Source organism: Hemicordylus capensis, chromosome 2 (assembly GCF_027244095.1).
Source record: "Hemicordylus capensis ecotype Gifberg chromosome 2, rHemCap1.1.pri, whole genome shotgun sequence".
Classification (NCBI taxonomy): domain Eukaryota; kingdom Metazoa; phylum Chordata; class Lepidosauria; order Squamata; family Cordylidae; genus Hemicordylus; species Hemicordylus capensis.
In genome coordinates, this window is record NC_069658.1 from 307589169 (window position 1) to 307605510 (window position 16342).

The 16342-nt window shown below is 40.3% G+C and overlaps 1 protein-coding gene across 6 annotated transcripts in view; it reads right to left on the reverse strand.

Annotated features, from left to right (window-relative positions):
* CACNA2D3 (calcium voltage-gated channel auxiliary subunit alpha2delta 3) overlaps positions 1-16342 on the reverse strand; it is an 878040-nt gene that overhangs the window by 215334 nt on the left and 646364 nt on the right. For 5 of the 6 annotated variants that reach the window (XM_053293291.1, XM_053293290.1, XM_053293294.1 and 2 more), the window contains 3 exons: positions 13149-13220; positions 11843-11923; positions 4212-4286 (listed from right to left, as the gene is read on the reverse strand). The exons of the other annotated variant lie outside the window; for it this stretch is intronic. In XM_053293291.1, the coding sequence (XP_053149266.1) occupies positions 4212-4286; positions 11843-11923; positions 13149-13220 (228 nt within the window). The remainder of the gene's footprint in view (positions 1-4211; positions 4287-11842; positions 11924-13148; positions 13221-16342) is intronic. 6 annotated transcript variants of the gene reach the window in all.

Genomic DNA, 16342 nt, shown 5'->3' on the forward strand with positions numbered 1-16342 from the left:
GCCTATGTCACTGGATGATTAAACTTGGCAGTGTTATGCTGCCACCTAATGTTGGAATTTGCTCAGTTCATTACTACCACATCTAGCAGTAAGGAAAGCGGGCACTCATCCACTTCTCAGGCCATCTGAAACAAACTTATGTATGGATGCCTTTGTCATCACGGCGCTAATTGGTAGATATACTGTTATCAGTGCCCAAACAGGACAGCAACTAGGAATGGTGTTCCCAATGCATTTCTATTTTCATCTTTCCCAAGGAATATTTGTTCTGTTCGTAAAGCAGCTCCATAACATTGCATAGCAGCAATCTCTAAACACTGAAGTTGACTGTCCTGTTTATTTGTGGTTTTGTCCACTTTCCCCCAATAAAAACTGCTGTCATAAACAAAAACAAGGAAGGAAGATTACACCACTTGCAAGTCTGTCTTGTATCATTTATTGTTGCTGGAATTTATCACATATTTCCCTCTTCAGCAAGGAATGTGTGAGGTTTAGTTTACAGAATAGCAAAGAGTAATTTAAGAGAAGATGAAAAGATAGATAAATAACCCTGTGATCATTTCAAGTCTCACAGCGTATGGCTACTATCAAACCCAGAGATGAACGTGCATGATGGCCTTCATTCAATAGGTTTAAGTAGGCATAACTCTCTGATGGATTTTGGCCTTTGTGTACTTTCAGTACATGGGGTTTTTGTTTGTTTATACTAAGTAAAATCAGAAAATTTTTTAAATGTACAGTATCACCCTAGGCAGAAGTTATGCACCTTTATGAAAGGATACAAGTTGCCTTCAAGAACAGACGTAGCTCACAACAATGCTTACACTTGCCCTCTTTCAATCCCCCCCCCTTCTCTATTTCTTCTTGAACAACTTTCACATTATTGTTATTGTTCTTATTTGCCACTGGCATGAAGAAGAGGCTCCCTGTGTACAATGGAGCTGTCAAACTCGGGGCCTCTGGCTTTGGTTTATGTAGTTTTTCAGAGCCACTTTTCTTGGAATATGTTAATATATAAAGGAGTGGTACATACAATTCCTCTGCATTCTTAAATTGCAAGATAGCGGTAAGATATGGCAGGAAAAATGATTTAAGGAAAACATTCTTCCTCTGTTATAGGCAATATCCTGCCCACTGATATGGATTTAAAAGACCCTGTGACCACTCTAAATAGTTCACTTAGTCTAATTTTGCATAGCATACTGGTAATGGAAGTAAATTAGCAAATTGAAGGACTGGAAAGCAGAAGACAAAGCAAGGCATTTCTAAAATAATCCATAAGGTAAATTGCCTCCTTTGACATCTTGATGCTTATGCCTGTGGAAATCTGGTAGCATCTAAAGATAGAAATGGCAATTCTGTATGGGCATAGGATATAGCAATTAATGGTATATGTTTCAAATGCTTTATCTCAGTTCAGTTCAATTAAAATTCTTTAGAATTCAGACTAGCATACAACATATCATTCATCTCATAATGCACTTCTATATGCAATAGAGCATGAATTGGTAACAGAGGATGCATTCTTCTATAACTCATTATAATAGCAGCTTATATATACAAAGCAATCTACAGCACCTGACCTAATATCAGTTTTAAAAAGCAAAGTGGAACATAAGTCAGGTTTCCCCAGAAAACTCCTGATCTGCAATAGAACAAAAATATTGCTTTACCTGTGTGAAGTTAGCCTAGCAATGGTAAACTAGAAATCTATTTAAAACTCTACAGAAAGATTTTAATTTGACTAGTTTAATTTGACCACTGAGAGTGACACATGGTGATATATTTGCCATTTATTGCATTATTTCTTAGTTTAGAACTAGTGAAGAAGGAAAACAAACATTATGTAAGAAATCTGATTTATCCAAATTTCATTGGACAGAGTGATTAAAGGTTTGTTTTTAAATGTTTTTTTTTAAATTATACTGCTTTTCTAAAAATACATATAAACAGAGCAGTTCATAATAAAACATTCAACAAAACTTCAAATCATAAAACTAAGAAAAAGCAACAGACAATAAGAAAATCAGAGCAGAACAGAATACTACAAAACTAGCTTAAAATATTTTCTCAGTTAAAAATTTCAATTAAAAGCCAGCCAAAATGGATGCATCGTCAGGGCCCATTTAAAACCCTAACCCTCATTCTCAGGTAAGGAAGTCCACAAGTGCAGCACCACCTAGGGGTGTGCAGAAACAGCTGACTGGTTTGTTCGACGGTTCAATCATGTAATGGACCAGTCTTCAGAAAAGGCAGTCCAGTCCGAAAGTCAGATTTGTGGCCACTATAGACCAGAGAGTAGAGCCTGAGAAGGGGACCTTAAGGTCTGGGCAGGGTGAAGACAGTTCTTGAGGTAACTCAGGCCTAGACTGTATAGGGCTTTAAGGGCACAAACCAGAACCTTAAATTGGGTCTTGAACACAATGGCAGGCAATGTAATTGACTCAGAGTAGCAGAAATTGTTTGTCATGTCTGTCAATAGTATCACATCACCATTTGATATTTCCAGCCCATTTCCAAGAACAAGCCCCATACAATCACATTATAGTACTCCAACCTATATATAACCAACTCATGGGTTACTGTTCCTAGGGCCTCTCTCTATAGATAGCGCTGCAGCTGAAGGATTGGAAATGTGCTCCTGACCACTGCTGTCATCTGGGCATCCAGGATCAGGCCAAAAGTGTGAACCTGTGTCATAACAGGCAGTGAAACTTCACCCAGTATTAGACATAAACTTCCATCCTGGTTAACAGAATTCTCAACCAACAGCACCTCTGCCATGTCTCAATTATGTTTTATTTTGTTCACCCTCAGCCAAATAAATGATTCAGGGTTTCCACTGCCTCCCTAGGATTAGTTAATTGGAATGAGGGGTTGAGTTGGATGTAATCTGCATATTGGTGACACCACATGTCAAACCTACAGAGAACTCCCCCAGACATTTTATGTGAATGTTGATCAGCATGTGGTATAGGGTCCTAAGGAAACTCATACACCAAATGCCATGAAGCTGAGCTAAGATCTCACAGCACTGCCTTCTGGGTTCAGTCCACCAGGAAGGATTGGAGCACTATAAACCATGCCCCACCCCAACTACCTTGCTTCCCCAACCAAGCCGCTCAGAAGTAAACCATGGTTGACTGTACTGAAAGTCACTGGACAGTCCAAGAGAATCAACAAGGTCACACTGCCCCAATCTATCTCCTGGCTCAGGTCATCCACCAGAGCGACCAAGACAATTTCTGTCCCATTACTAGGCCTGAAGCCAGAAAAAGAAGCCAGAAATGGTTCTGAGTCCTCATAATTTCACTTTATTTCTTCATCAAATCTACTCAAATGTCAATAATAGCCAAGAGTCCTCAATCCAAAAGTTAAATTGATATTTATGCAAGCTACAATAACTTCATAAAACATTCTGTACAAAATTTCTGAGTCTGATATGCAAATATCCTTCTGACAAATATGGCTGCCTTCTGTAAGTATTATATTGTACGTACCTAAGAAATCACATATACATAATATCACAGTGAATTCACTGAAAATGATGATTTGATTGGCCAGTAACTACCAAGAATTGAGATCAGTCTTCAGATGACTATTGAAAATAATCCTGGAGTTTTTAATGGCTTGATACTGGGGAAAATACTTGAAAAAATATTAGGGGGAGGGGTAATATCCAGGAATGGCTTCAGTCAGAGTTGTCACTCATTTAAACTGGCTTTCGAGTGGGCTATGGGGACAGATTTGGTCACAGCACTGACCAAACAGATCAGTTGGAGACAGATTTAGAGACAATATCCAAATTGTGGAGAGGTGGAGACAGATTTGGTCAGCCTGATGGATGATCTCCAATTGGGAATTGACAAAGGGAGTATAACTCTGTTGTTCCTTTTGTATCTCTCAGTTGCTTTTGATACTATTCGCTATAGTATCCTTCTAGAGCATTTGAGGGGGTTAGGGGCAGGAGGCATTGCTCTGCAATAGTTCTATTCCTACCTCTTGGGCAGATGGTGTCCCTTGGAGACTGTTACAGTAAAATGTGCAATATTTCTGCTAAATACTCCTTTCTCCCCTCCTTAAATATCTTCTTATGAGGCATTGTAGTGGGTGGTTCTTTTATTCCAAGCATTGTATTCTACATATAAGGAAAAAAGTGGGCATCTCCATCACAGCATGTAAGAAATGTATCAGTATATTGTTTCTCTTACCAGAGGCCTGAGTTCTGGATGAGTCAGAATGTACCCGTTGTTGGTGATTGCAAACGCATATCCATGAATACCTAACTGTAATGGTATAGGAGAAAAGAACCTGAATTAGGATAGTCTTCCCCAAAGAACCAGCAAACAATTGGGGCACATTTCTTTCACCAGGAAGTTTTCTTGCAAAAACTCATTAAAATAATTAGAAGTTGCACAAGAGTACTACTATGCCGTTTTGTGGTTGTCATTTGGTTCAATAGGGATTGTGAGGACTTCCTAGTGAAGTGAAGTGTTCATTTTTTTTCATTCATAAGCCTTTATTTAAAGGGGGGGGAAACAGTTCATTGAATGTAATGTGAGGTGCCTATTTGTTGAAAGTTTGTCCAAATGAACATCTGTCACTCTGAGGAACTCAATAAATAGTAGCTTAAAATATTAATTTTCTACAATTCTACAATTTATCCGTGCAAATTGGTCATAACTGTGGTTCACATGACTTTTACTAACAATGAACACTGTCACCTAGAGCAATGCAACACATAAAAACCAAAGCAAAGCAACAGATCCATCAACAGTGCCTCCTCCCCTGCCCCCCACCTTCCCTTTGAGGGAAAATAAATAAGTCACACGTAGCTCAGTCCAACAGATCCAGTATTACACACAACAATAGTTATGCAGACCACTGTAGTACTGAGAGTGCTGTTCTACTTACCAGCAAAATCTTCACAACCATGCTTAGAATATAAGACAATGAAAAGTAGGGTCTGTGGCTCCTATGATGGCCACAAATGATGCTTTGCAAACTCCCCAGGCATATAAAGACATAGCTGCCATTGACACAGCTTATGATTGTGAGCAATGCAGTCTCAATCTTTGTGTGCTCGTGAAAATTCAGCTGTTTTGCAAAATATAAATCAGAGTGAGAAAAGGCAGCTCAAATATAGGGGTGTGCATGGACCATCTGGAATGGTTTGGTCCAAATTTGGTTCAAATTTGGACTGAAACATGCCAAAGGAAGTCATTTGGTCAAACCTATCGGCTGGGATGTGCTCAAAATGTGATTCAGCATCAAATCCTATTACAATCCCTTTAAAACTGAGGGCTTATACAGCCCCTTTAACATGGAGGAGAGCAGGTGCATAAATGTTCCTCCTCCATTTGCCGCCACTTCCGTAATAATGGCATCCCCTTCAACTATGATTGTGTATGGGCAAGGCATCTCCCAGCTGCCCCTGTACAATGTCAGCATGCACATGGCTACACAGAGGCCATGTGTGTGCTGGCCAGTACTCAATCTTAGCTGTGGGAGCACCGTGATTACGGAAGTGGTGGCAAGTGGAGGAAGAGCATATATGGATCTGCTCTCCTCCATGTTAAAGGGGCTGTGTAATGCCTTGGTTTTAAAGGGATTGTGCTGTGACTCGAATGCCGAATCGCATTTTAAGCACATCCCTACCAGTTGGTTCGATGAACCAGCTTGAACTGGTTCATGATTGAACCGTTTGAATTGGCCCGGTTCGTGGTGGTCCTCTTTGTATACAAACCAGTTTTGCACATCCCTACTCAAATACAGCTGCTCGGGAATCCTTGAATTTATTTATTTTTAATTCTGGATGGGACACCAAAGCTTACCATTAACTCCCTGTTGGTTTGGCAGCGAAAAAAGCAACCACTCATTCAATCCTACTGGGGAGAAGCACATCCTTTGACCGTACAAAAGGAAAGAGATACACAAAGAGCTTCCTCCCCATTCACCAAAAGTTACTTCCTGCTGAGCTGAACACCAAGGTGTAGCCAAAAGGAGAGCATTCAAAAGTAACAGAAACAGCTTAATTGTGCATCAGAAAAATGTTAAATTTGAATTTGAAGATATGTCTTACGTTCCCTTTTTAGTATTCTGCCACTTAGCAAAAGAGTACAGTAGATTTATATCATTTCAGATCACTGTAGGGCCCTGGGGTCTTGGATCAGGGACTCTGGACATGAGACCCAAGCACCTTAGAAAGTAAAGCACCTAGTTCTTGTTGCCAGTCTCTAGTTTGAGAAACAGGTATCTTGCACTCAGCTGAACTGGTATAAAACTGATATATGTTGGCAGTTTAGATTTTCCAGTAATGAGATCCTAGAACAAGCAGAGCACAAAATTGTCTTTGGTCAACTATATATTAATAATGAGCATGTATCAGCCAAATTTATAGGAACTCTGAAGTCCCACTGAGCATAACGCTTAAATCCTGCCTTTGAAATGGAAGAACTTCAAAGTATTTAACTATGGCTAGATTTTCTTTTTAAGAGAAAAAAAAAAGAGAGATTTGTTTAATGCATTGTGACCATGACCAGAAATTAACAACAATAGAAACAGTTCAGGGAAGTGAAGAAGTCACACTTGGTGTCTCAGAAAGAGAAGGTTTGAGGCCCTGCCTAATACCCACATCTCTCAAAAAACAAAATCTAGCTTTGTGGTATATAAATATTCTTCATATTTGTATTTGTTTGCAACAGCCCAGATTAGCAGTGAAGCCCAGTTCAGGTGCCTGTGGATGAAGGGCAATATAAAAGCAGGGCATTCATTTATTTGAAAGGTAGTTTTAGGGAGGAAAGGTCATCTTCCCTTTGAAACACTGCAACTAATGTTTTCTCTTCAGACTACTATCATTTCCACATTATATGGAAAGAGTTCTATACATAAAAGGAAATTATTTCTAATTCAGAGGCTCATGCCATTTCCAATTTCATACCCAAGAGATCTATGGGAAATAATCCGAAAGCAATGTAGTGATGTATTAGGCCTAAAAGTACATGTATAATCAAATTTAGCAGTGCACTTTTTCCAATAACAATTCTCCACCTTTAACAATGCTCTAGTTACACAGCTGACTGCACTCATTGATTGCAATAAATGTACCTTCAAATCACTGATGTGTAGTCATTAAAATATCCCTTGCTGAAAAACCTGCTGCTGATAGCTTTGGCAGATGTTCTGCACAACACTCTTTTATCACAGGAAAGGCAGACCAAATGCAGAAAGAGTTAATAATCCCCCCCGCCCCGCCTTTTTATTTCCCTTCCCCCCCCCTTTTTTTGCAGTGAATTATCATGCGGTCATGATATAATTCATTTCTAAAATTCTCTGAATTATCCCATAAGCAACTGTGACTGTTCTCAAGAAATGTCCAAGCGTAAACATTACATTGCGCTTGAACTAAAGATCACCCTCTCCAGGCACATTCTAAAATAATGACACAATTGTATCAACTCTGTGGAAACTGTATCTATACATCTAACAATGACACAAAGAAGTTGATTACTGTCATGTTCTTGCCACCTGTTCATGTTTTCCTGGAAGTTATTACCAAACAACTTTAAGTCCATTTCTAATTTAATAGACCACACAATCAGGTACAGAATGCTGGGAAAGGTACAGATGTGGCTATTTTGACACTAGATTAAAAAAAATAAAAAATAATAAAAATAATACAGGTATCACCAGGGATATGCTGTAAGAGGTGAAAACCCTGCAAAAGCCCATGGGACTATTCACATGACCGCAACAGCAGTCAATAGGGTGGTGGTGTTCAACCTACCTTCTCCCAGATGATCCCTCTTTGTACCTCAGTGTGCAAGATGCACACCAACATGATCCATGCTCCCGGCAGGGCAGGACTCGTTTTAACGGCCTCCACGTATCTCACAGGGCATCGCACGATGAGCGCGGTGCCTTGGAGGATTCCCCGATCAGATAAGTGTTCTAGGTGCACTTTTCTGTGTCTCCTCGAGCTGCATGGAGCCCGAGGAGACCATGAACTCACGCTTGCTCCCTTAAGTCACATAAGTGTTTGCTCCCTTAACCTCAGCTAAGAGCCGGGCTTAAGACCCTGGGCTAGACTGCTCTTGAGAACAGCCTCCATGTGATCTGTAATTGGTGGGAATTTGATAGATAGATAGATAGATAGATAGATAGATAGATAGATAGATAGATAGAATTCCTTAAGGTACAGAAAACTGTTTATACTGAGGACTTAAAAGTGCTATGTAAGAACTATTATTGTCCAAGGGCAGCTCCAGGGTAGTATGGGGCCCAAACAACCCCCCGCACCAAAAAAAGTGGCATGCCCCCTACCCTCAACCCATTTCTGTTTCAGAAATCTAATATGTGGAACATTACTTGCCTACCCAAAAATGCACTTTGCCCTTTCTGTGCCCCTCTCAATTTTTCTTCTGGAGACGCCACTGTAATATGTATTTATTTATCATATTTCCACACCACCTGATATATACATCTCTAGGCGGTGTACAAATTTTAAAACAATATGAAAGTCACAGATTAAAATCCACAGAACACGATAAAAACAATAGCATAAAACAGTTATTAAAACAAATTATTAAAATTAATTCTAATTAAAAGCCTATGAGAACAAGTGAGTCTTGAGGGTCTTCCTGAAAACAAAGAGAAAAGAAGATGCTCCTGTTTCAGCGGTGAGCATATTCCAAAGCCCCGGGGCAGCCACAGAGAAAGCCCAGCCCCAGGTCACCACCAGATGAGCTGGCGTAACCAGACTTCTCCAGAACAGGCGGCAGGCTTTATGACCACGAAGGTGCTTTCTTAAAAACCTTGGGCCCAAGGCATTAAGGGCACTATAGGTGATATCCAACACTTTGTATTTCACCCAGAAACATATCGGCAGCCAGTGCAATTCTTTTAAAATCTGTGTTATGTGGTCCCTTCGTGTTGTTCCAGAGACCAATCTGGCTGCCGAATTCTGTACCAATTGTAGTTTCAGGACTACGTACAAAGGCTGCTCTATGTAGAGTGTATTACAGTAGTCAAGCTTGGATGTTACCAGCATATGGACCACTGTTTTGAAGTCATTTACTTCCAGAAATGGACATAGCTGACATATCCGCCAAAGCTGATAAAAAGCGCCCCAGGAGCACTCCCAAGATATGTACCTGATCTTTGAGGGGAAGTGTAACCCCATCCAGAACATTCATTCATTCATTCATTCATTCATTCATTCATTTATTTAACATATCTGTATACTGCCCAAAATGCAAGCCTCTGGGCATTTTACAACAAAACAATAAAAACAACAAATAAATAGGTTAACATTAAAACTATTAAAAATCAAACAATTAAAACAGTATCTAATTAAAAGCCAGGGTGAACAAATGTGTTTTGGCTGCCTTTTTAAACGTTCTAAGATATGGGGAGGCTCTTATTTCAGCAGGAAGCGTATTCCAAAGCCTCAGGGCAGCAATGGAGAAGGCTCGTCCCAGAATAGTCACCAGATGAGCTGGTGGCAACTTCAGATGAACCTCTCCTGATGATCTCAATGGGCAATGTGGTTCATAGTGAAGAAGCCGTTCTCTTAAATACCCAGGGCCCAAGCTGTTTAGGGCTTTATAGGGTATAACTAAGACCTTGTATTTTGCCCAGAAACCTATTAGCAACCAGTGTAGATCATTTAAGATAGGAGTGATATGGTCTCTCCGATGGTCTCTAAACCATCTCTCAGGATCTCTCTCGTCCCCCGCAGTCAGTATCTCCATCTTATTTGAATTCAACCTCAGTTTGTTATTGAATATCCAGCCCATTACTGCTTCCAGGCAGGCATTAAGGGGAGACATGCCATTTCCCTTTAGTGACATAGGAAGCTGCCTTATACTGAGTCAGACAATTGGTCCATCTAGCTCATTATTATCTACACTGACTGGAAACAGCTTTTCCAAGGTTGCAGGCAGAAGTCTCTCTCAGGCCTATCTGGAGATGTCAGGGAGGAAATCTGGGATCATCTGCATGCAAGCATACCAATGCTCTTCCTCTGAGCGATGGCCCCATTATCTAAGGGGAATATTTTACAGTGCTCAAACATATAGTCTCAAATTCAAATGCAAACCAAGGAAGACCCTGTTTATCAAAGGGAAAAATTAATGCTTGCTAACACAGGACCAGCTCTCTTCCCACCTTTACTCAAGCACAATTTTAATCCAATTAAACCAGAAGCCATTTTATGTACAATCATCAATTTCACAATAGTGACAAGTCCCAAAACTATAAACATCACACCACAGAATTTCATCTCAAAGAACACTTTGGGGCGATTCACACGACCAACAAAAATCGGGCTAGGAGAGCCTAGCCCGATTTTTGTTGGTTGAAAGAACCACCGGGCTCGCAGCCAAGCCCAGTGGTTCTTGAGCAGGTAACCCGCTCGAGAACCCCTGCTAAAAAGCAGGTTTGCGAAGCGAGCGCTCCTGCAAACCTGCTTTTTAGGCTCGTGAGTAGCCGTGGCTTGGCTTCGTGCCACGCCTACTCATGAGTAGACCCCTGGCCGGGAGGCTGAAAAGCCACCTCCTGGCTTGGGGGTCTCGCCAGTATGCCCTGCGCGCTTGCACAGGGCATACTGGGGCTTGCGGGGGCTGCACGGCCCCTGCTCCCCCCACCCCCCGCCAGCTGGCCATCCACCCCTCTCGGGGCTGGCCATCGTGTGGGCAGCCGATCTGGCCGCCCAGGGCTCCCTGCCTGCTCGTCTGCGCTCTCCCCGCAGTTCTAACAAAAGCAGGTCTCACGGATCGTGGGACCCACCTCTTTGTATCCCACTCAGAAACATGGTAAAGTCAAGTTGTACACCCAAAATCTAACCAGAGTTATCTAACAGCACAGTAGAATGTATAGATGTGTATGTATATGCTGCTTCATTGCTCTCTTGTAGTAGAAAATGTGCTGTAAAGATTGGAATTGCTATAGTTTTGCAATCCAAGGTATGCAAAAGGAACTACTACAATATACTTTACTGTATTATAATATAGAGTATGCCTGTTCCATTATCTTGCGCCCAATGTGTGCACCATCTATGATCCAGGGCAATAGTCATTAAATTCACATTTACCTACTTTCCTAGGTAATGCTTGCAATCTAATGAAGCAAAAGGAAATAAGTGAATTTGGTTATCAGTAATTCAATAATGATCATTCAGCAGCATGAAGAACTTAATAGCAAAAATAATTAGCAAATGTTCTTAGTAAAACTGTAAAAAACAAAACAAAAAAGCCCAAACAAGGTAATTTTGGCACACCTGAAAATGACATCATAATATTTAGACATGAGGTTTTGTGATACTATGATAATATTTGGGGGCCTTTTGAATGGCACTAATCTGTAAGGAAAGGTTTGCTGGACTCCACTCTAGCTTTATTTTAAATTTACTGGATAATAGGGATTGGCACGAAGCACACCGAAATGCTTCGAGTTGCCCCCACCAAATCGCTTCAGCGGGGGTGAGCAGGTAATTTAAAGGGAAGAAAGTAGCTCTTACCTGCCCCTCTGTAGCTCCTCCACCACCCCCTGCTGCCACAGCGCCATGCTGACCACTCAGGATGGTGTTCGACGCTGGGAGGACCCTTGCAGCCACATGGGGGAAGTTTAATCCCAATGGTGGGGGTAGAGGGACCATGGAGGGGCAGGTAAGACCTACCTTCCTCCTTTTAAAGTGCCCACTTTCCTCCACCACCCTGGACGTGCACAAAATGCCTTGTGCACATCCCTACTAGTTAGGAAATATTCCCATGCTATAACTGTTACACCATATAAATATAATTCTATTTTAATAAAGTAAACTAGTAATAAAACTGTTATTCACCTTGTATTTTGGAATCGCCTTTAAAAGTTCTTTCACTGGAACATCTGTGCCTACAACTCCCAGAAGAATGCCTTTCGTTCTCTATTTTAAAAGATTTTTTTAATGCAGATTAGTTTGAACAAACAATTACTGCTACAGCAATGCATTCAATCAATAATTATTTCCCACATGGATTAAAACACACTGAGGAATGCAGATTAGCTAATTCTTTCCACAGTTTGAAAAGCTATTATGAATGCCTGCAGCTAATCTGGCTGAATATACCAATATACAAAATCAATAGTTGTCTTATTTTCCTTACCCTGGAAATAAAATCAAAAGTGGTGTGCAAAGTTTCAGCTGATAACGATGCTTAGGAAATTTCCTACTTTGACTTAGGAAATCCACCCTATCTAGGCAAAATGTCACATATAAAATGGACTTATCTTCTTTTCCAAATATTCTGCTAGCTGATGCTCATTAGACAAGAATTAAATGTGAAGGGCTATGTAAATGTAAATACCTTTGAATATTAAGCAGATTTTTTTAAAAATACCACAGATCCAGTACATACTGCTATATGGCATTATTTGTTTTGGATCTATATTTTAGTATCAGTCTCAGGAAAAATAAATACAAACATCTGCTACAATCCAGAGAACCATAGGAACAGCAAAAATGTGTATGGTTTTTTCTGTGGACATAGATGTACAAGCACCTGTTGCCGCATGGGATCTATCGGAATATAACCTATACTTCTACATGCATTACTGCACATGCTCTGTTGTTTCTTGCATAGCAGGCTTGTGTGTATCAAATACAAGAAGTTGAGGCAGCTTCAGGGAAAGATTAGTGTGCCTAAATCCCACTAAAATCAGTAGCTGTCAAGAATATATAAGCATGCTATCCTTAATCTGGAGTGCATCCTATCCGATGGACAAACCCCCACCCCATGTTAAACATAACATTAAAAAGCTTTATACTTGTACTTCTAATATTTGTTTATTCCCTGAATGTGAAGCACTTTTTACCTTTTATCTCAATAACTATCATTTTACAGTTCTGTACACTTACATATATTTGTTAATTATTTATTCAAAAAAGTAATGAAATCGGATTCGTCAAACTGACCAGTTCAGCCAATCGGTTTGACAAAACCGGTTCGCTTTGGCATGGTTCAGTCTGAATTTGGATCGAATTGAATCAAACCATGCCAAACCGTCTGTGCATACCCCTAATACTAACAGTCAAGAAACATATAACTTCGTTGCTACTTATAAAACCTCCATTTTGTAGCATATGGTTGTCATACAACGTGAATACTTACAGTCTCATTTTGCTTACTAAATACTGGCATGGCAACTGTGGTCATCAAAACCAATCCCTGATCGTCAGCAAGCTACATTTAAAAAACAAGAACAGGTATTAATATTGACACACTTGCGACGACTATCAAATCATAGTTATGAAATACCCCAATAAATTAACTTGTGATTAACGAAAAGGATGCAATTCAAGCTCCATAACAAGCTATGCAGCATCACCATCTAGTTCTTCTGAGCATGGACTATGTGTATAGAAATGGTTTTTAATATATATATATATATATTATTATTATTTAGCGAAAGAGAAACATATTCATGTGATCTTTTGCTCATCTGTTGGATACTCATGGGAAACATTTCTATTCAGGCAAACCTGTTTTAATTTTCTGGAGATAGTGCCTTCCCATGGAAGTAACAATTTTGAATATATTTTACAAATCTTTGCGGTATAAACACAGAGATAGCAGACATTAGTCTCTGAGCTGGTTCTTAAATTCTTAGACTGCTTTGTAATAATGTAAACTGCATTCATTTCAGAATTTTAATGTGTGAGCCAAAAGTTTATGAATCTCATTCACAATTTTTTCCACAATCTCCAATGGTCTTAAACAACACAGGATATCATGGAAGAAGATGTTGCTGAACTCTGTGAATTCCTAACTCATAATCTGCAGTGCTCATTCAAACACATATGTCAGAGAGATTCCCCAAGAGTGAAAAAACTGCCCCTATATAACATCTAAGCCCTATTCCACTTTCCCATGCTCACTCTTAAATCAAGCCATTTGGACAAATTCATGTCACATCTTGTGATATGAGGCAATCAGAGATTAAGATTGTGACTAGATGGCAGAAAAATAAGGAAATGTTTTCCATAAAGATTTGTGTTGGATCAATCCAGAGCAGTTTGGGCTGCGTGTTGAACTATTCCTAGTTTATTGTAAAATGGAGCAATTTTATTTAGATCTCTGTGGTTCATATCACAAAGCTTCTCTGTAATGTTAGTTTTGTGTGGATTTTCCAGTCGCTGGAAGTAGGGATGTGCATGGAACTGCGGCAGGGCAGTTCAAAGGCAGCAGGGGTGCCACTTTAAGAGCAGGGGAAGGTGCACTTACCCCTCCCGCTGCTCCCCCGCCCCACTGGCGTCCTTTGTTTAGAAAGCTAATTGGGGTGGCGGCGTACTTCCCTGCCGCCCCGTTGCCCCCATTGGCTGGATTTGGACAGAAGTTCCCAATGCACCTGCACACGCAAGCACATCGGAGACTTCCGGCCACATCCAGCCAACGGGGGCAATGGGGTGGCAGGGAGGTATGCTGTCACTCTGATTAGCTTTCTAAACAAAAGACGCTGGCCGGGGGGACAGCAGGAGGGGTACGTGCACGCTCCCCTGCTCTTAAAGCAGCACCCCTGCCAGCTTCGAACCGGCAGAACCGCTGGTTCTTCGAACCAGTTTGTCTTATCTTAGGTAAGGTTGATGATTAATACATATGGCAAGATATATCAATCTACACACAGAGAGAGAGACTAGAAAAGCATTAAATTCTCTCTAGATCTTTTCCTCACAATTCTCAGAGACATCAACGTTTCCTCTACAGGTCCTGCAGCCCCATTTGGTTCTATTTATTTCTTCTGTCAGCTTTTATACCTTGCTAAGTACAGCCTTTGCAAGTGTCCAGTCTGGGGATAGAGTTGCCAGATAGTAGCTGCTGAAACTGTTCTTCCCAGTGGCATCACTTGAAAAAGCACAATGATGGATCCAGGTGACTGGGATTTGCAGGGGCTGAAAGGGCCAAGTATGTTGGGATGTGTGTGTAAATGCACACATGTGCAAACATACACATGTGTGCACACACATGTACATAGTATCCTGCAGTGTTCAGCACAGAATTGTTGTGGACAAAACACTTTCTTTAAAAAGGAAACTTCCAAAGTCTTTATAGGAGAACTTTTCCTACACCTTGGCCTGACCCACAGAGAAACAACTGTTAAACCAGTCCTCTGCCACTCAGAGAATGCCACTTCTCAAAATATCACGGAAGGTCAACAGAAATAGAAGATCAACATTTAGTTATATTTAACTAAAAGGTTTGATTGTATACTGACAGAGAAGAATCAAGAGTGCTTAAAGTATGTGATTTTGTTTGTTTGTTTCAATAATGTTCTCTTAAGCAATAATGGAATGCATGTTTTAATCAAAATGTTCTGCTGTAATTTTTACTGTTTTGAAATTCTGTTATCTTAAAGTAATATGTGTAAGTTTAAATTTAAAATACAACACATTCTTCATAAAAATTAAGGAATAATCAAGGGGGAATGAACTGGCTTTAAATCATTCTGAGGATAAAAGTAAGACAAGAATCCTAATTATTTAGTACAGGACAGAGGTGGGTTCTAAAAGCATACTTCCTGGTAATATGTGTAAACAGAGAAGTGGGATGAAAAATGTAAAAATGTGAAATAACTAATGCATCAGATTTATTGTTTTTACAGATGCCAAAAGTTACTTCTCTTTTCTGAAAGGGGAAACCACATTGGTAAAGAAATGCTCAACAACTATGCAAAGGAAGGATATTTTTAAATTGTTTGTCCATTTCCCTTCCCTGGTTCTCAAGCCCCTAAGGTTTAGGAACCAAGCCACACCCAATTATGGGAAGAAGGAGGGAGTTATCCTCCACCAGTTCCCCTTTCCTACTCCTGTGTGCCTCTGATCTCCTCCACAGTTGCCCTATCATCTCCCTGAAATACAAACCAGCATTGCTGGCAATATCACACTTACACACTGTGATCCTTCAGTGAGAACTTGAGATTTTGGAATGCCTTGTCTCTTGGGCAATGGATCCCATCTGGTCCATCAGCCACAGAAGTATCCATGCTGAATTCATCACCCTAAAGGTGAGCCTGTTGCAGAGATTAAACTACAGATGTCCCATGCCTCTCACATTGTATTGCCTTTCTTCCAGATGCCCTTCCAGCTCTGAGGAGTCAAGCAAGGGCCCTGTTTCCCAACAACAATATTATTGCACAAATTGATGACATAAATGAATAATTTTCAAAATAAAGCCACCAGTTTTGGCCTTCTCCAAAATATTGCATAAAACACAATACAGTATTATCAGTTATTGACCTATATATAGTCAGAAGAAAGGGACAAGCTTAATAAAATGTTTGGACAACATTTCTAGGAACTTACAATCAT